General features: G+C 46.2%; 1 protein-coding gene across 1 annotated transcript; it reads right to left on the reverse strand.

The window, feature by feature from the left end:
* Positions 1 to 2,733: 2,733 nt before the first annotated feature.
* On the reverse strand, positions 2,734 to 20,464 carry LOC128411040 (NEDD4-binding protein 3 homolog). Its single transcript, XM_053382999.1, has 2 exons — positions 20,371 to 20,464; positions 2,734 to 3,848 (listed from the first exon to the last, which is right to left on the reverse strand). Exons 1-2 carry the CDS (start codon positions 20,462 to 20,464, stop codon positions 2,734 to 2,736), a joined length of 1,209 nt encoding a protein of 402 aa, XP_053238974.1.
* Positions 20,465 to 21,110: the final 646 nt, after the last annotated feature.

The following is a 21,110-nucleotide window of genomic DNA, read 5'->3' on the forward strand; positions in this document are numbered from 1 at the left end:
TTGAGTGAGTCAATAACCAACCGCCATCAGACCTGCCACACAATGTAAGCTGCAAAAGTCATTCTGTGTAGCACCTTTGATGCAAAGCATATTGTATTTGGTAAAGATAAAGGGACCCCCGACAATTAGGTCCAGTCGCGGAAGACTCTGGGGTTGCGACACTCATCTTACTTTACTGGCCGAGGGAGGCAGCGTTTGTCCGCAGACATGTGGCCAGCATGACTAAGCCGCTGCTGGTGAACCAGAGCAGCGCATGGAAACGCTGTTTACCTTCCCGCCGGAGCAGTACCTATTTATCTACTTGCACTTCGACGTGCTTTCGAACTGCTAGGTTGGCAGGAGCTGGGACTGAGCAATTTCAGAGGGAGCATAGTTAAACAATTGCAAGAATCCTACAGACCAGGTCCACCATGTGGAGACTGCTAAAAAATGGGCTTTTGTTGTTGTTTTTTATCGGTTGTGGTTGAGTATTGATTTTTTTATACTTTGCCATAATAAGGTTTTGGCTGGAAAAGTGGGGTAAACGTATCTAAAATAAATGAAGAACCAGGCTGAGATTGTGAGCTGGGAAGGCATTGGTCCATATTTTGTTCCTATTTTGAATTTAGTAGATGTACCACATGCTGTACACCCCACTCCACTCTGGGCTCAGTGGCCTGCCTTACAAAGCTGTATTAAAGAATGAGATGGTATATCTGACGCACCAAGAACACTTTCAAACCACTAGAGAAATGCCAAGTAGTACTTATGATTGAGCTTTATTTGGTTCCATTGGTAGATTAAAAAACCTTTATTCAGTGAAGACAAAGTTTTATCAGTTGGACTTCTCTTGTTTGGGTGAATTGTTAACTATAACGGGTCATAAGCAACAGCAAAGCATTGGAATTTATTGAAAGCAATCAACTGCACGTTATGTTACACTTCCTTCAGTTCCTCAGAAAGGCACCTGCACTTAGGTTTGGGCAACACACAAATGTATTTAGACTCGGTCAGTTAAGACAGATGGTTAATCAATTTGTAAATCCTTTAATTGGTTGACAATCCTTATTATTAGTGTTTGTCTGCAACTGAGAAACAAGTCCAGCTCCAGGTTTCGAGAGCCCTTGAATAAATAGACTCTGCTGCTCTCCCCAGAAGGCACCGTGCTAGCCCAGGATGGGGGCAGTAGTGCTTAATAGAAGTTGTCACCACGCCCGCTTCTGCAGCCAGCGGACTTTTGGCTTTCCTATGCAATCTAGGTGCTGCTGATTGGAGCTGTGAGATGAGTGGGGTAGCATGCCAAAATTCTTATTCCCACAATATTAATCAGGATCCCATTCCCTCCATGTGCCGACATCACAGGTGACATATTTTAGCTGCCGTGACACTGGGGAGTTGGGTGGCACAGCCTGGAGCTCCACCCACTGGTGAGCTAGTGTGGTGTAGTGGTTAGAGCGGTGGACTCGTAATCTGGTGAACTGGGTTCGCTTCCCCGCTCCTCCACACGCAGCTGCTTGGGCTAGTCTCACTTCTCTGAAGTCTCACAGCCTCACTCACCTCACAGAGCGCTTGTTGTGGGAGAGGAAGGGAAAGGAGATTGTTAGCCGCTTTGAGACTCCTTAGAGTAGTGATAAAGCGGGATATCAAATCCAAACTCCTCTTCTCCTTCTCCTCCTTCTTCTTCTTCTTCTGGCCTACACACAATCCTTGCTGCAGGGAAGCAGCTTGCCCTGAACTGGAGACTGGAGGTCCAGGGCAGCAGCAGTGCTGCTCAGAGCTCCAGGCTACACGCCTGGGCTCCCCAGCAGTGTTGACTTGATGATGACAGCCCTGCCTCTGGCGTTTTGCAAGTGGAGGTTGGTGGGGCTGGGGCATTTTGTTTGTGTGTGCATGGGTCACACCTCCATTCAGCACTGCCTCCCCAATCCCTGCCAACCACAGAGGGCCAGCAAGCTGTGGCTGCCATTTTCTTTTCCTCCAAATGCGTTTTGATGCTCATCATAAAGATGGCTTACACAAAACAAATGAAATACCGTGAAAATCCCTGAAACGAGAAGTAATAAACTAGAAATATTATCTTATAGAATTAAACTAAATAACAAAAAATCAAAAAGTTTAAGGAAAACATTAGAAAAACCTAGAATTGAACAAAGCCTTAACGGGATGCCGGCTACAAACCTCGTTTCACTGAACTATATGAGTGTTTTTTAAGAAAAAAAATTGTACCCCACTGAAATGATAGGCTATTAAAACGTGAATATTCACCACAGCTCTAACAATACTCAGCTTCCTTCTGCTTACTGTGGTCACATCAGCAGAAGTCCTGACAAGTTATTCTATATTAAAAGTGATTGCATCCGACTCGTCAAATGAAAAGCCAGCAAGTCTTGTCTTCTGGCTGAAAAAATGGACCTGCAATAGACTTTTGACCCTATAACTGAAATGTTGCATTCTTTGAAGATGCAATAGACTTTTGACCCTATAACTGAAATGTTGCATTCTTTGAAGATGCAATAGACTTTTGACCCTATAACTGAAATGTTGCATTCTTTGAAGATGCAATATAACAACAACAACACAGCAGCTGATATGTTGATCTAAATTCAGTTAATGAGTTTGTGTGTTAGAACCTGTTCTACTACGATTATCTTCAATCAGGCCGATTGTGTCCAATATTTTATTAATAAATTTCAAATATTTGTACATAGGAAAGAATAATATATCAAATAATTACATAAATAGAACAGTGTTGTTTTATGAATGAACAGGGGAGCCACGCTCTGGCAAGGTTGGGGAAGAGTCCCCCAACTGTGCCTGTTGGTGCTGCACCCTCTGCTGAAGGTCCAGCTCTTCTTGCAGCCGTTTCTCTTCCTGCTCAGCTTTGCAGAGCTGTAGCTGAATTTCCTGCTTCAGTTCATCCAGCTCATCCATCCACAAACGCCATTTGTCCTCAAATATCTGAGTGAAGGGATCATCATTCTCACTCAGATTGCTCTCCATGCCCTTCTCAGTCTGCCGGTCCTCGAGCTCCTTCACCACATCTTCCGAGGAGTTTGTGGGTTCATTCGGAGGGTGTGGTTCCCCAGAGCTGGGCAGGGGGCTCAGGCTCTTGCAAGACGGAGGTGTTTTGTCTACAGCCAAGGCGTCGTGTGGCCCCCGAGAAGCCCTGTCTAAGGAGTGGCCAGTCTGGTTCTTGTGGCCTACGGAAGCACTGAGCTGGGTTGGAGCAGGTTTGAAAGGTGGAGTGTTGGTGGGGAAGCTTTGGATAGCCTTTGTGCTCTCGTCCAGGCTGATGGTGTGCAGCAGGTGACTGCGGAGAGGGCTGCATTGCGAGGAGCTGCTGGTGCTGTTCTGGGTCAGGCTCCTGTTGCTCTTGGGCAGCTTCTGACCTTTGGCTGATGACCGCCTTGGCATGCAAAACAGGCTCTTCCATGATACCACCTTGAAGGCAGAGGGTCTGATCCGACACCTGTTGAAGCATCCATGTTCAGGCAATGAGCTCTTGGAGAAATCAGCTGCCTGTTGATGGTCCCGGAAATACCGCTCGGGGGACTGGTTCTCCTGGTCACACTCATAGTCCCTTTTCAAGCCACCTCCAGATGACTGGTGCTTCTTCTCAGCCCGGGTGTCCCGCTTGCCCCAATGGAAGTAGCCCAAAACTCCACGCTGTGATGTTCCTTTCCGGAGCAGCCCATCTGGCTGACGCCTGCCACGCAGACCTCCTGGAGAAGTCGGCAAGGAATCCCGTTTCTCTTCTCGGCTGCCCACGTTGCCCATGCTGCCGTCGTTGTCAGGCTCAGAATCCAGAGTGAAGGTATCAAACAGACAATGGCAGGGGTTAACGGTCACATGAGAGGTCTGTTCTGTTGCTATGGAGTTTTAAACACAAGCGGAATGCCAGCACATGATGGCTGCCTGCAGCCTGATCCCCGGCCACACTGGGCTGGACTCCATTCCGTGACCTCCTCCTCCTCCTCCTCCTGCAGCCCCTTGTTTGGCTTCATCATCCTTGTCTCTCCATCCATTTACATATTCATTCTTTGCACTCTTATTTAGTTGCTAACAACATACCATATTTTCCCATATATTAAAGGATTTAGTCAAAATTTGGGGGTCGTTTTATACACAGTTGGTGAATGCTCAGGGGTTCCGGCTCTGGCTCTGGTGCGGGCGGCCCAAGCTCTGACCTGGACTTGGGTTCGGTTTGGGCTTTGACACGGGTGCGGGCGGTGCAGGTTTGGGCTCTCGCCCGATTTCTTAATTTTGGGTTCAAAAAAATAAGGGTCGTCTTATACATGGGGGCATCTTATACAGTGGTACCTCGGGTTACATACGCTTCAGGTTACAGACTCTGCTAACCCAGAAATAGTGCTTCAGGTTAAGAACTTTGCTTCAGGATAAGAACAGAAATCGTGCTCCGGCGGCGCGGTGGCAGCAGGAGGCCCCATTAGCTAAAGTGGTGCTTCAAGTTAAGAACAGTTTCAGGTTAAGTACGGACCTCCGGAATGAATTAAGTACTTAACCCGAGGTACCACTGTACACTGAAAAATATGATATTCTTTCAACACTTTTGTGTGTGTGTTAATGAAAAAAAACCATTTGCCATTTTTCCCACTTGGGCTTATATATATTTATATTGTTACCTTGCCGTATAATTTCAAAAGTTCATTTATACAGCTTTTGGGGCATTACCATTGGCTTTGGTACATTGCAAAAGCTACAGTTGGACATCGATTCTATGGATGTTATGGCTCAGGAGAGGGGAGTTGGAGCGGGCGTCTGGTGGCCATGGCTTCCACTGCAGTCAGCTTTATTGTACTACCCAAAGGCCATGACAAAACCATTCAAACACTATCCATGTGGCGAGGACTTCCGGGTTGGCGCCATTGTTTAATGGCGGATTCCCTCCGAGCTCCGGAGGGAATCGGCTCCGTAGCGTCTGGGTCTGGCCGCTGCGGCGAAGCGGGGACCCTTAAAATCACAGGCGCGGATGCCTGTGAACACAGAGACTCGGCGGGCACCATTTGCGCCCCCCAATCCGCGCCGGAGCCTTTTTAAAGGCTTCGGAGCGGAGGCAGGGTGAGGCGTGGTGCTGAGAGTACTCCCTCGCCTACGGAGTGAAGCCGCAAGCCATGGACAGAGAGCGCCAACTTCTTCCAAGACCGACTGGACTCTAAAATATAAACCCGTGAGTAATACGGAGATTGGAACGTTAAAAAACTTAATTCTGGATTTGGAACGAGCGGGAAGGGGCTAAAAAGGAAGTCACCCCCCCTCTTTGTAAACAATTTAAAGCAAAGGACTGGGCAACTAAGGTCGAGAGAACCTGTTTTTTAGTGAAAAGATCTTGATTTCACGGTTTTGACACTATAAGGATTTACTGGAGGATAAAAAGAATTTGGGGACTGAAATTTCACCCCCCCCCGAGACCCGGGAACGTCCTAAGAGAAAGTCTGTTGCATGGAAGATTTTGACAGCTGTCAAGAGAGCTGCGAGTCAGCTAGTTGCCAGCTGGAAAAAGAGAACATTGTTTCTGCTGTTTTTGTTGTTTTATTTGAAAATAACGAGGGCTGATACAAATTAACTGGACTTTTGGTTTTGAGCTGAAAGGAATATTAAGGAACTAAAATCCCCCTAGAGGGGTAATAGGGATACTACATTACAAAAATGGCTGGAGTATGTAAAATCCAAGCAGAATTGGACAGGCTTTGCGTTCAAGTATGGAAGACTGGCTGGAAGCAACAAGGATTCTGCTGGGCCGGAGCCCCTCCGAGACTTGGGGTTTAACATTAAGGACTATCAAAGAGACCGGCAGAAAGGAACTGAGAGAGATAAAAGGGCCTCGGACGTGAGGTCTCCAGGCTAAATAAATAACATAAAGACTGATGGACATTGGTTGGGGACTGGAACCGGGAAAAAGGGCGGGTGGAGGTTGGGAATCCAAAGGGTACATAAGGATAATTTGTTTCTCTTTTCATTTTTAATTAGTGGTAAGGAAATTGGGTAAATCGTGGAAGGGAAATTTTGGTCGACTTTAGGAAAAAGGTTTAAGAACAATTAATGAGGTATAAGTATTGATGTGTGTTTTTAATAAGGTAAAATTCGGTTTCTTCTTTTTTAAATTAATTGAAAATAAGATTGTAAAAAATAAATGGAGGAAATGGAAAAAAGAGGCAAAGTAAAATAATGGTATGTTAGAATAAATGTATAAATTAAGGTAAAGAAATAAGTTAAGGACTTGCTGAACTGATAATTTAAATTGGAATACAAGAAGGGGAGGTGTGAGGAGGTCTGAGAAATAAGGTTAAGAACAATAAGTATGAATAATTTTATGTGTTTTTTTTCTATTTTTTCTTTTTTGTTGTTTAATTTTGTTATGTATTTTTTTGTTTATTTTTTGTTTTTGTTTAATTCTTGAAAATGCTAATAAATATTTAATAAAAAAAAAAAACAAACACTATCCATGTGGCTTCCACTGAAATAAATTCAAAGAATATTCTTCTTAGTAAGTAAGTTTTATTGTACTACCCAAAGGCCATGACAAAACCATTCAAACACTACCCACATGGCTTCCACTGATTCGTCCCAACTTTCACAGGAAGTCCTCCCAATGTTTTAAATTCCACACCATGTTTTCTATGTCACCCAAGAGGAAATTGTCACCAGACTTTTCCTACTGAAATCTTTTGTGGGTTATTATTATGATTTATTTTATTTCGATACCGCTTTATATTTTTAAGGAAAATCTCAAAGTGGTTTACAGCATATTAAAACATCAATAAAACAATCCAGAATGAATCATTTCTGAAGAAAGTCAGATATAGAGTATACAGTCAAAGCAACATAATTAACAGGGCATTTAATTAACTTCCAGAATTTGCTGCCGCAAGATGCGGTAATAGCCAATGAGTTAGATGGCTTTAAAAGTAGATTAGACAATATCGTGGAGAATAGGTCTGTCAGCGGCAATTAGCTACGGCAGCTAAATGGAATCTCCACCTACACAGGTAAACAAATACCGTATTTTTCCGTGAATAAGACGCCCCCATGTATAAGACGACCCCTATTTTTTGAGCCCAAAACTAAGAAATAAATTTATTTATATATTTAATTGCAACATTCCGTGTATGAGACAACCCCCAATTTTAAACTTGAAAAAATTGGGGAAAATATAGTCTTATACACGGAAAAATACAGTAAGTATTGGGCAATTGCTTACCTGTCCTGCTTGTGGCTTCTCATAAGCATCTGGTTAGCCTTTAATAAAAAAAGGAATATGAAACAATAAAAACAATTATCTATAAAATGCTGGTACGTGAGATATCTGCCGCTCTGCTGATATACTTCTTCGTCAGGTTGGAATGCTATCTTACACTTCAGGTTGGAATGCTAACTTACAGGGGTTTGTGAGGGGTATATTTTAGATTAAACTCATGCAGACATCACAGATGCCATGATCCATAGAAACAAACCATGCAAAGAGTCCTGAGTAGGAGGAGAAGCTTCATCCTCTAGGGACAATTATGTCTACCTCAGAGCTGCCTGGAAATACACTTCCGGGGTGGGATGTGCATAATTTTTCTGGGTTCTTGTATGCCATGTAAGGACAGCGGCAGCCTGAACATAATGCCCCCCCCAAGCAACTCTCTTGGTTGCCCCATCACCAAAAGACGTATTTTTATAATATGTTGTAAACTGCCTTGATCAGAAGACAGGGTATTTACTCTCTGAGATAAATAAAATCCGACCCAGAGGAGATTTCAAATTCTCCCCAACCCCCTTGCACCCACTTTCCTTCCTCGCTACTCTTGCTGTCGTTGAATATGGCAATTCCTTCCCTGTCTCTTCTGCTTGAGCTGTCTGGCACCTGGCACGCTGCTCGCTATCTTTGCTCCCACCCTAAGGACTAGTGTACTTATTCCCTTCAGTTTGCAAAGGTGCAGTGCTCCTGGGGCTTGGCTTGCGGTCATAGCAGCGTGACATCTTTGAGAAGAGGGAGGGAACCTTCCTTCCCTTTGGGAATTCTGCCACTGCTGCTACTGGAACAGCAAGCCAGATAGAGAGGGAGGGAAGTTAGCAGGGGTGTGGGGGTGGTTGTGTGGTTGTAGGACTCAACAAGGAGTTCAGAGAGGGGCTGCACACCATCACATTTCTGATAACATGTGTGGGTTGCAGCATGGGCCCAGTTTAGCTCAGAACAATCGCAACAATCCAACCCAATATTTTGGGTTTCTGTTCCAAATTATTAATTATTAAATTCCACACAGACTTCCCATATTCTGGACCTCTGAAGAACTCCTCTCACAATAGTTATATTTCTGCCCTCTTCTTCTTGTTCTCAAGAATGTGGTTTATGAGCAAGCTGTAGAGGGAGGTGGGGGACAGGCATGGCTTGTCCACCTGAGAAGGTAGACCATCTAGGATAAGGAAAACTCTCATCCGAAACCTCTGTTGCCTTGCGGGATATCTTCGGGAGAAGAAAAGGCTAAGGCTTTCTCTCTTTTTTTACACCTAACTTTGTTTATTCTTTTCAGCCAAAGGATGTGCATACACAGATAACGCTGAGGGCTGTAGGACACAAAGATGTGACTCACAACTGTTGGAAAAACACTGCCAAGTCACCTGTAAATGTACAACATAAATAACATTGTAAGAACGTTCTTGAGATAACTATTCTTAATTTAAGATAGAACTACAGCATTAAAAGTAAATAATCTTTGACTTTTTCTTTCAAAAACTGGTTTACATTATTGGCACCACGAATATTTCCCGAAGACCAGCTCTTGGAGGTGATGGCGAAGTCCAAAGTCCAGCTATTGAGGTTGACGTTGTTTGTGTGGTTAGGGCTTCCTCATTGGGAATAAGCTCCTTCACTGTAAACTTGGAGCACAAACAAATTAAAATTAACTTTATACTTTATAACATAAGACTACATGACTTTAACTGCTTAATGATGTCAAATTACGTAATGGGTAGAATTACAAAAGGGCAATGTATGTGCCACAGATCACGTGCGCACGTGAGGGTTGGGAGAGGCACATAGCACAATTTAAAGTAAATAACACTAAACAGAAATATAATTTAAACAAACCACATTATCTGCTGCTGCTGAATTGTGGACTGAAGATCAGCATGCAAAAAAGGAAGGACAAAGGGGGAAGGAATTTGATGTAATTTGGATGAAAATATACAAAAAGCTACCTATCTGCAATAGAAGGTGCTGTCAGAATTATTTTTTTTATTATTATTTTACAAATATATATCTGGACCATCAGAAAATGAGCCCAGGGCGCCTTATACAACCCCATAGTTTATCACATGGAGTAAAAGGCAGGTAAAGTGTGTGTTTTTCCAGCATCTCTGAGAAAAATGCACAAAAGTGGTGCAAATCTGCTTGCCTCAACCTCCCAACCAACATGTACAGAGAAATGAGCACCCCACAAGTAATAACAATACTGACATCACAATCATTGACATATACTCGGAGTCGAGTGTGGATTTCATGCTCTTTATTCAGCTCATAGTAGCGAGGAATGAAAGTTCCCTCAAAATATCTGCTTTATATACATTATTTACACAATGGGCTGCAAGTGATCGGCTAATTCCAGGATTCTCCTGTAGGCCAATCAGGTTGCGGGTTCACTTCCACCTGGAGCTGGATTGGTGGCTCCTGTGAACCAATCATACTGCTGCATTGGTCTAGGACCAATCATACTGCTGCATTCTGAATCCTATTGTTCTAGGACCAATCAGACGGCTGCATTTTGGATCCTATTCAACTCAGTACATAACAATCATCATCATCACCACCATCATCATCAACAATCCACATCAAAAAGAACCTGTATTTTTGTGGTTTAGAAAGTGATGAAGAAATGCATTGAGAAATAGGAAAGATAGACTAAGATCAAACAAATCTATCTGTTGGCAAAGCTGGAAAGCCAACATCTATCCAATATCACTGAAGGGGTAGGTACCTGACAGAAAAAGAAGACATTTGCAGGCCTTTCAGAGACCATGTTGTTCTGCAGCATGCATTGGTTCTTATTTATTTAATTATTAAAATTATTTATATCCTGCTTCTCACAGCAAACTAAAATGTAAGATCTGCTGTGACTCAGTGGCTAAGAAACTGAGCTATGAGTGAGGGACCTGGCCCCGCTTTGAATCTCGACTCTTCTCAGTTGGAGGTGGGATGGATGGAACGGCCTCCAGTGGTGGACCCCAAACTTTGCTTAGGCAGGTGATAAAGTGCCACTGGCTGTAGACACTGGGAGTCCCCAAAATGGGACACTTGGCTGTACGGGGGGGTACTGACATCTTTGGATCCTCTGGAACTCACATAGCAGGGGAGAAAACAAGAAAGAACAACAAGCTGACTGGTGTAAGCCGGCAGAGTTTCTGATGCAAAAGTGGACTTGCAGCTCTATCACAGCTGTCAACTTTTCCCTTTTCTTGCGAGGAATCCTATTCTGAATAAGGGAATTTCCCTTAAAAAAAGGAAAAAGTTGACAGCTATGAGCTCTAAGCCTGCCTGACCGCTTGTTGCGACTCATCTAACTGCTGAAAGTACTATACATAGTGGTACCATCATCATTAATAACAGCAAAAAACTGAAAGGCAGCAGCATTAAACCAGTGCCCCATAGCAATAATAAATTCTAGATTGCCTTCTGGAGTAAAAATGTTTTCAATTCCAGAACTGTAGCATGATGAACCCTCTCCCTTTGGTACTCACCAACAGAGGCACCATTCTGAAGTGCACCGAGGGGTCCTGACGTTGTGCGCACAATGTTGCATGAGGTCCTGACGTTGCTCTGCACCCGGCTCCAAAAATAAGGGAGTGCCACCCTTAAAAAAAAAACCCTATTGAGGGTCCTCCAGAGCCTTCGCCACCCAGAGCCAGCTCCTATGCTTGTCAATCAAGTATCTGCTACTGGCAGATTTTAAGCTCAGGTTCTTCTTCGCTGATGTCATGCGCTTGGCTTTCTTTAGCACTCTTGTGGGAGCCAGCTCTCTTCTCCCTCCACCAGGGGCGTAGGAAGGGGGTGGGGGGCACCCCAGGTGCCATCACGGAGGGGGGGTGACAAATTATCAAGGAACAATGGCGCTGTGGGTTAAACCACAGAGCCTAGGACTTGCCGATCAGAAGGTCGGCGGTTCGAATCCCCACGATGGGGTAAGCTCCCGTTGCTTGGTCCCTGCTTCTGCCAACCTAGCAGTTCGAAAGCACGTCAAAGTGCAAGTAGATCAATAGGTACCGCTCCGGCGGGAAGGTAAACAGTGTTTCCGTGCGCTGCTCTGGTTCGCCAGAAGCGGCTTAGTCATGCTGGTCACATGACCCGGAAGCTGTACACCAGCTCCCTTGCCCAATAAGGCGAGATGTGTGCCGCAACCCCAGAGTCGGTCACGACTGGACCTAATGGTCAGGGGTCCCTTTACCTTTAGAGTGGTTCATAAAAAACTTTTTTAAAAAAATGCCTGCTCCAAAGGTCTTATCTTACTACACTAGGGATAAGCTACATATGAAATTTCATGCGTATCAGTTAATATCTTGACCCTCCTCCACGAAAATAGCTGTTTACTTGACCCTTTTCCTATGTTGTGAAGGCTCAAATTTCAACAAAGCACGTGTTTTTGCTAGACTCTTTTTGGGCACCTGCTAAAAGCATTCTTCTTTAGACAAGCATACCTAGATGCTTAGGAAGTTGAAATAATTTTAATCTTAATATTTTAGCTTTTGTATGTTTTCTAAATGCCTGCTCCAAAGGTCTTATCTTACTACACTAGGGGTTATATAGCTATATCTGAAATTTCATGCATGTCAGTTAATATCTTGACCCTCCTCCACGAAAATAACTGTTTACTTGGCCGTTTTCGTATGCCGTGAAGGCTGAAATTTCAATTCAGTGGAGCCAAAACTCAAAAACATCCTGTAGATTTAAGTATCTGTCCACAGTCGCCTACTTGTTATCAGGGGCCCAGAATCCAAATTCCTCTGTAAGAAAATATGAAATAACGTAAAACCATTTTTGCAGGCAAAAAATAAAATAAAAATCATGGGGGGGTGACGACAAGAAATTTTACGCACCAGGTACCACCTGACCTTTCTACACCTCTGCCCTCCACATGAATGTCCCAGGGGAACAATGCAGTGTTGGTGTCCTGCAGGAACTATTTCTGCAAAATTTTACAAGGTATGGAGCGCTAATGCAGAAACAAAGAAACGGGGGAAGGGGGGAGTTTGCATTAAAAAAACCCACCCTCAAGTTTGATCTAGACTTTTGCTTCCATTTTTCATTGTGGCAACAACCACTGGCAGTCATCTTTGAGAATTCCTGGAGAACAGGCGAAGTCCCGGCAGACTGGAGGAGGGCAAATGTTGTCCCTATTTTCAAAAAGGGGAAAAGAGAGGACCCAAATAATTACCGCCCAGTCAGTCTGACATCAATACCAGGGAAGATTCTGGAGCAGATCATTAAGCAAACAGTCTGTGAGCACCTAGAAAGGAATGCTGTGATCACCAATAGTCAGCATGGATTTCTGAAAAATAAGTCATGTCAGACTAACCTGATCTCGTTTTTTGACAGAATTACAAGCCTGGTAGATGAAGGGAACGCAGTGGATGTAGCCTACCTTGATTTCAGCAAGGCATTTGACAAGGTGCCCCATGATATTCTTGTAAAGAAGCTGGTAAAATGCGGTCTTGACTATGCTACCACTCAGTGGATTTGTAACTGGCTGACTGACCGTACCCAAAGGGTGCTCATCAATGGTTCCTCTTCATCCTGGAGAAGAGTGACTAGTGGGGTGCCACAGGGTTCTGTCTTGGGCCCGGTCTTATTCAACATCTTTATCAACGACTTGGATGATGGACTCAAGGGCATCCTGATCAAATTTGCAGATGACACCAAACTGGGAGGGGTGGCTAACACCCCAGAGGACAGGAACACACTTCAAAACGACCTTGACAGATTAGAGAACTGGGCCAAAACAAACAAGATGAATTTTAACAGGGAGAAATGTAAAGTATTGCACTTGGGCAAAAAAAATGAGAGGCACAAATACAAGATGGGTGACACCTGGCTTGAGAGCACTACATGTGAAAAGGATCTAGGAGTCTTGGTTGACCACAAACTTGACATGAGCCAACAGTGTGATGCGGCAGCTAAAAAAGCCAATGCAATTCTGGGCTGCATCAATAGGAGTATAGCATCTAGATCAAGGGAAGTAATAGTGCCACTGTATTCTGCTCTGGTCAGACCTCACCTGGAGTACTGTGTCCAGTTCTGGGCACCACAGTTCAAGAAGGACATTGACAAACTGGAACGTGTCCAGAGGAGGGCAACCAAAATGGTCAAAGGCCTGGAAACGATGCCTTATGAGGAACGGCTAAGGGAGCTGGGCATGTTTAGCCTGGAGAAGAGGAGGTTAAGGGGTGATATGATAGCCATGTTCAAATATATAAAAGGATGTCACATAGAGGAGGGAGAAAGGTTGTTTTCTGCTGCTCCAGAGAAGCGGACACGGAGCAATGGATCCAAACTACAAGAAAGAAGATTCCACCTAAACATTAGGAAGAACTTCCTGACAGTAAGAGCTGTTCGACAGTGGAATTTGCTGCCAAGGAGTGTGGTGGAGTCTCCTTCTTTGGAGGTCTTTAAGCAGAGGCTTGACAACCATATGTCAGGAGTGCTCTGATGGTGTTTCCTGCTTGGCAGGGGGTTGGACTCGATGGCCCTTGTGGTCTCTTCCAACTCTATGATTCTATGATTCTATGACGGCAACCATGGTGACACTTGCAGTTCATTCTCACGTCCAGATGCAACCTTTTGATTGACTGGGAGGGGTCGTAAACGAAACGGCTCGGCACCCTTTAAGGATCCAGAGCCACGGCAACTCCAGTTCTTTTCCACAGTGATATGCAAAACAGCTTTTATCTCTATTCAACAGCTTGCTGTGGGCTGTCTGGTTAATCGTAAAGGGAACTTTACTTTCTGCTCTTGCATACATACATTTTGGTGATGTACAGCAGAAGAACCAACCAACACATGCTAATCAAATAAAAATTTACCTCAGAAAGTGTTGAAAAAGTCCCATTTGCAGTAGATAACTGATCTGTTTGAGAGGCAAATACCATTCTTTCTAACGCTATAATGTTGGAGAGAATTGAGTGTGAACAAGCAGAGCTTAATACTACAATGGTACCTCGGGTTACAGACGCTTCAGGTTACAGGTGCTTTAGGTTACAGATGCTTCAGGTTACAGACTCCACTAACCCAGAAATAGTACCTCGAGTTAAGAACTTTACCTCAGGATGAGAACAGAAATCGCATGCTGGTGGTGTGGCGGCAGCGGGAGGCCCCATTAGCTAAAGTGGTGCTTCAGGTTAAGAACAGTTTCAGGTTAAGAACGGACCTCCGGAATGAATTAAGTTCTTAACCTGAGGTACCACTGTATTACATTTCCACATTTTCTGGTCTGCTGAACACTCTAAAGAAGATGTTCCCATTCCTGCCCCTTATGAACCCTTGAAAATTGCTGAGGGTCTTGGCAGACCATTTAATGATTCCCACCCACCCACCATCTGTTGTAGCAACTGTTATGCACTGTGTTAGATGCAGTGTGGATTTAAATTGCATTTTTATTGCTTCTTTTCTTTCTCATATTGCATAGGGTTCAAAGTGTATGTGTTCTTCACAGCAACACCACAGACCATCTGAATAAAGCTCATGGGTCACTGGTGGTCCATGGAATCCAGTTGGGGAACCCCTGCTCAAAGGCTGATTAAATGGAGTGGTTTTTGGCAGGGCCAGCCCACCCCTGAGGCAAGGTGAGACCACTGCCTCAGGCGGCAGGATCCACAGGGGCAGCAAATTCGAATTCACTGTAGCTATTTTCCCCCCCCCCCTTGTTCCCAATGTAGATTAAATAGAGATATTAAAAAATTATGATGGGACGCGGGTGGCGCTGTGAGTAAAACCTCAGTGCCTAGGACTTGCCAATCGTATGGTTGGCGGTTCGAATCCCCGCGGCGGGGTGAGCTCTCGTCGTTCGGTCCCAGCTCCTGCCCACCTAGCTGTTCGAAAGCACTCTTAAGTGCAAGTAGATAAATAGGGACCGCTTTATAGCGGGAAGGTAAACGGCATTTCCGTGTGCGGCGCTGGTGCTGGCTCGCCAGCTGCAGCTTTGTCACGCTGGCCACGTGACCCGGAAGTGTCTTCGGACGGCACCGGCTCACGGCCTCTAGAGCGAGATGAGCGTGCAATCCTTGAGTCGGACACGACTGACCTGTACGGGCAGGGGTACCTTTACCTAAAAAATTATAGAGTAGCCCACCTCTTTGTTTTGGACCTCTCCTTATTTTTCCTCCCAGGGGGTGGAATGGAGAGTTGACTGTAGAAATCAACAGAGAAATCCAGGATATTATTCTAGCTGTGATTAGACAGTTATATGCCTCTAATGGTTATGGGGTTGCTCGTGCGTAAGTTGCCACCACTCCTGGGTAGGTGGCCTGGTTAAATCTTTCCTGGCTGGACAGCCCCTCACTTCGTGGCTGCTCAGTCGCTGGCAGAATCCGACAGTGGGTGTTTCTTCAACCTTTTCCAACATAAAAGTTGTTTGACGCCCAGTCTCCTCCTAGCCTCCCTGCGCGGAAGCCTTCTGCGCAGGGTGGGCGTGGGTAGCGGAAGACCTGTGCTCTCTCCGCTGGTGTCCAGTGAAGAGTCTCTGAGCCTGCTCTCCGCTTCCCCCATTGGCCCCCCTCCATCCCTGGTGTCGCGCTGAATTTCTTCCCCAACAGGAGACCTGCCTCTCTCCCTACTTGGCCCCTCTCCAGCATCGTCGTGGAGCCTCTCCTCCTCCTCTCGTTCCGATTTCGACTTTTGCCCAAGGTAGCAGCAAAAAATGCAATTGTTCTGAGGGTGTTGTTAGGGGACTAGGGTGATCTGGATGTCGTCTCAGGATTCCTTCCAGCCCTGTGGAGTCAAAAGACGGGGGGGTCTGCAGAAGAGGCTGGCTACTGAAATGGTCAAACCGTTTCCTTTTGTTAGGTAAGTAGCTGGGTCTGGCAAGCATCTTCTTTGCTATGTAAGCTAGGGGCAAAGTGTTGTCACTGAAACAAAGTAGTTGGAGACGCCTTAGGAAGGTGACAGCAGATGTGGCAAAAGAGAACACCTCTCCCCTCCCCTGGCTGGAGGTGACGTCACTGAGGGGTCATCTGTGGGCAAAAACACCACAAGTGACCTCACTCAAAGGATACCAAATAATAATAATAATAATAATAATAATAATAATAATAATAATAATAATTTATTTATACCCCGCCCATCTTGCAGGGTTTCCCCAGCCACTCTGGGCGGCTTCCAACAAAGTATTAAAATACAGTTGTCTGTTAAACATTAAAAGATTCCATAAAGAGGGCTGCCTTCAGATGTCTTCTAAAGTCTGGTAGTTGTTGTTCTCTTTGAAATCTGGTGGGAGGGCGTTCCACAGGGCAGGTGCCACTACCGAGAAGGCCCTCTGCCTGGTTCCCTGCAACTTGGCTTCTCGCAATGAGGGAACCGCCAGAAGGCCCTCGGTGCTGGACCTCAGTGTCCGGGCAGAACGATGGGGGTGGAGACGCTCCTTCAGGTATACTGGGCTGAGGCCGTTTAAGGCTTTAAAGGTCAGCACCAACACTTTGAATTGTGTTCAGAAACGGACTGGGAGCCAGTGTAGGTCTTTCAAGACCAGTGTTATATGGTCTCGGCAGCCGCTCCCAGTTACCAGTCTAGCTGCCACATTCTGGATTAGTTGTAGTTTCGGGGTCACCTTCAAAGGTAGCCCAACGTAGAGCGCATTGCAGTAGTCCAAGCGGGAGATAACTAGAGCATGCACCCCAATGCGAGACAGTCCGCAGGCAGGTAGGGTCTCAGCCTGCATACCAGATGGAGCTGGTAAACAAGTGTCCTGAACACAGAGTTGACCTGTGCCTCCATGGACAGCTGTGAGTCCAAAATGACTCCCAGGCTGCGCCCCTGGTCCTTCAGGGGCACAGTTAACCCATTCAGGACCAGGGAGTCCTCCACACCCGCCCACCTCCTGTCCCCCCAAAACAGTACTTCTGTCTTGTCTGGATTCAACCTCAATCTGTTAGCTGCCATCAATCCTCCAACCGCCTCCAGGCACTCACACAGGACCGTCACTGCCTTCACTGGTTCTGATTTGAAAGAGAGGTAGAGCTGGGTATCATCCGCATATTGATGAACACCCAACTCAAACCCCTTGATGATCTCTCCCAGCGCCTGCATGTAGATGTTAAAAATATACCGTATTTTTCGCCCCATAGGACGCACTTTTCCCCCTCCAAAAATGAAGGGGAAATGTGTGTGCGTCCTATGGGGTGAATGCACGCTTTCGCTGAAGCCTGGAGAGCGAGAGGCATCGGTGCGCACCGACCCCTCTCGCTCTCCAGGCTTCAGGAAGCTATCCACAAGCCTTGCAAGCCCGGAGGGAGGTCTCCGGAGGGCTCTCTGTGCTTTGGGCGGGTGTCCGCAAGGCTTGGGGCGGCAGCCGCGGCTGGGGGGGAATAAAAATTTTTAATTCATTTACTGCCCCCCAAAAACGAGGTGCGTCCTATGGGCCGGTGCGCCCTATAGGACGAAAAATACGGTAATCTGAAATCCCTGAAACCTCACTGCTTGGAGACTGAGGAGTGTACAGCAGTTTATCTGGTCACTTCAAATGGCCTGGTTGTTGAACATCCATCCTGGTCTGTTTGCACAAAGTTTGTGGACAAGTTAGATCAGCTGACCCTCTTGATTTCACCACTTACGCACTTGCAAACATCATTGGTAATGAACAGAGATGAGGTGAGAAATCAGATCTGGACTAAACAAATGCAACAAATAAAATAAAATTGTGCTTAAATAGAACATCCCCATTAGTAGTTTATGTAGCCTGTACCTCACTTGCCCCTTTTCTCTAGTTGCCTCCGATCCCCTACGAAAAGGAAAATATCCTTACCTTGGGGAACTGGGAGGTGGACAGGCCCACTTGCCAAATACATCACTTCTCACATCAAAACCCTCTCTTTCTCACGCTTTAAAAAAAACGGGCGATGGTACTAAATGGTACCTGCAGAGACAATTCTGTTCTTTCAGTAAGACACCTCTGATTGTCAGTAATATGGAGAAGGTAGAAGGAGCAAAGTGGGGTTAATTTATTTTAACTCTTAAAACTTGAATTTTACTGGATTTTGATTCAAATTTGCTAGGGCCACTTGGGTACCAATGATATTGAGTTAGTCCTGATCTGGTGAATCTCGGGTCTGAAACTTGGGCAGTATGAATTTAACTAAACAACTTAAGAAACAAAAAAGTTCAGCCATTAGTAACTTAAAAACCTGCTTCATTTTTGAAGGAATAAAAATGTTAATATAAATAATGAATTTTAAATTAAACACCCATATAATAACAAAGTTGTTTCACTTAATATAAAACATTATTTGCGTTAGACAGAATGATGAACTTCCTTCCTTATAAAAAGGGGATTGTTTGCCCAGCTTTATTCTTTTGACTATATTCTATAAAACATTATTTGCAGTAGACACATACCACAGAATGATGAACTTTAATCCCTATAAAAATATAATTGTTTACCCACCCTTATACTGCTGGGGGTTATAATCCCATACACACTTCGCAGGAGTAGGCCCCAGCACATTGAACTAAATGGGGCTTATTTCTGAGTAGATATGTATAAGATTGTTCTGGAGAACACAAATAAGGCATTTAAAGCAAAATAAGGCAGTCACATTTATCAAAATGAGCATTTATTATGGCAAAATATTGTTGGCATCTCTCTTAGTAGAATTTTTTAAATTTAAAAATCTGTTTTATCTGTGGAAAAATACACTTGTGGGTTGTATTTCCTTCTTTATTTGATTTCTCATTCACCCTTCACCGCAAGGTCACAGGATGGCTTAGAACAATATACCATATTTTTCCGTGTATAACATGCCCCAGTGTATAAGACGACCCCTATTTTTTGGGACCACAAAAAGGAGGGGGAGATTGCCCACGGTTGTTGTGCTCTTTTGGGAGGGGGTCACCGCCTGTCCACCAATACAAATCTCACACGTCACCGTGGTCACCAATTGTATGCACACTCGCAACAAAATGCCCACCCCCTGCTCCTGCTTTTCTCAACATTCATTGAAATGCCAATATTCAGTGGCAGAGCATATACTATCACCACTCCGGGATGGGGCACAGAGGGATCCCGCTGCAGTTTGCCTCACAACTTGGTGTGGGGGCGCACTTGCATGCCACAGTCCAGCCAGGGAGAGGGGCGCTGTCTCCAACTCTCCTCCTCCTCTCCGCCACTGAGTCAGGCCTGACCCAGGAGCAGAGCTGCGGCTGGACACAAGGAAGCTGCCTAGGCAGGTTCCTCGCACGCTGCAGTCCAGGAGAGAGGGAGGCAGCGTTGCTGCCCACTCTCCTCTTTCTGCCCCCCCTACACCACTGCCAATATTTCTGTTCCTCCTCGCCTCCCCTTTCCCTTGGTTTGCTTAAAAAGGGAATCCCCTCTTTCTTTCTCCCAGTTCTTACCCTCCTTCCCATTCCCCAGCCCTGCTTCTTCCTTTCTCCACTTTCTCTAGCCCAGGGGTCATCAAACTACGGCCCGTGGGCCAGATCCAGCCCACCAGGGTCCTGAACCCGCCCTGCCCGGCAATTGCAGAACCCTCCTTCCCATTGCCCACAGCCAACGCGAGCTTCCTTCCCTCCATCCCTCCGAACCCCTATGTGATGGCCTGGGACTTGGGCTCAGACTCGGAACCGGAGGAGTCTTGGTCTGCACCGGAGCCTCTGCCTCAGGCGGCATCTGAACCGAGTGTGGGGCCTGATCCTGAAGATTCCCAGTCTGCACAGGTTCCCCTGCAACAAGCACCAGCTGGGCCGAGTCAGGGGCCTGAGCCTGCCCTGGCTCCAGATGCAGGGATTACCTTGTTGCCGTCTGGGCATTCAAGTACAGCTGCTCCACTACCAGTTGGGCCAGGAGAAGCTGAGGCAGCCTCTGGGTCTACCCACTGACATCTCCTGAGCTGCAGAGACTCAGGTCTGAGAGAAGGAGAGACCTGAGTACTCGCAGGAGGAGACAGGGAGGTGTGTCACCGGGGGATCAGGACCAGCCGTTACCCCGACAGAGATAAAAGACTGTCAGGCCCGCCCCAGGTTGCGGGAGCAACACTGCTGCTTGCTGGAACCTGCCTGAGACCCGGTGCCCGACCTAGCCTGGTTTCCTGCTTTGAGACTTGCCTTGGCCCTGTTGGACTGACTCCTCACAGAATCCTTGGATCCGGGACCAGACCTGGACCGCGTTGCTTGGGTTAACCCCCGGGCCAGCATACCTTTCTCCTGCAAGCGGGTGGGTCCAATCCCTTCCAGCTTCTCCTCAGACCACACTCTCCAGCCCCATCCCACTCGGCCGCCCATCAATCCCATCACGATCCCAGGCACACGGGCATGCCGGGGTGGGGGGTGTGTGCATGTATGTGAGAGAGTGAGATGTTGCCGGTGTTAGTGACAGCTCCCTCAAACTGCTGGGAAGGGACCACCGGTTCGGCGGTGACTGCAATCCCACCTAGCTTCTCCTTCTCCACACATGCACCTCCTCCTCAGTTGCTGGGCGAAGCGGGTCTGAAGGGGGAGGGACCGACCCATATCCCAGTCGGGCCTGGAGCCAAGCCCGGAGGAGCCGTCACCATCACTGAGAAAGGCTTGTGGAAATGTGGGCATAGCGCAAAGGCGCAGCAGCCGTCACCAGCGCCACAGCTGGACCCAGGGTGCCGGGTCTCTCGCTGGAGGGCACTGAGGGAGGAGCAGCCAGATGTTGCCACTGCTGCCCAGAGCCTGAGGTGGCGCCTCTTTCCTTTCCTCCCTCTTACTTGGTCGCCCCCCCCTCTCTCTCTCTCTCTCACACACACACACACAAATATATTCCCCCCAATGACATACTTACAAGTTCATGTTGATTAAAAAATCGTTCTTCATTGTATTTTATTGTTTTTCCTGTTTTTTGTGCACTACAAATAAAATATGTGCAGTGTGCATAGGAAATCGTTCATATTTCCCCCCCCCCAACTATAGT

Source organism: Podarcis raffonei, chromosome 3, assembly GCF_027172205.1.
Source record: "Podarcis raffonei isolate rPodRaf1 chromosome 3, rPodRaf1.pri, whole genome shotgun sequence".
NCBI classification, from domain to species: domain Eukaryota; kingdom Metazoa; phylum Chordata; class Lepidosauria; order Squamata; family Lacertidae; genus Podarcis; species Podarcis raffonei.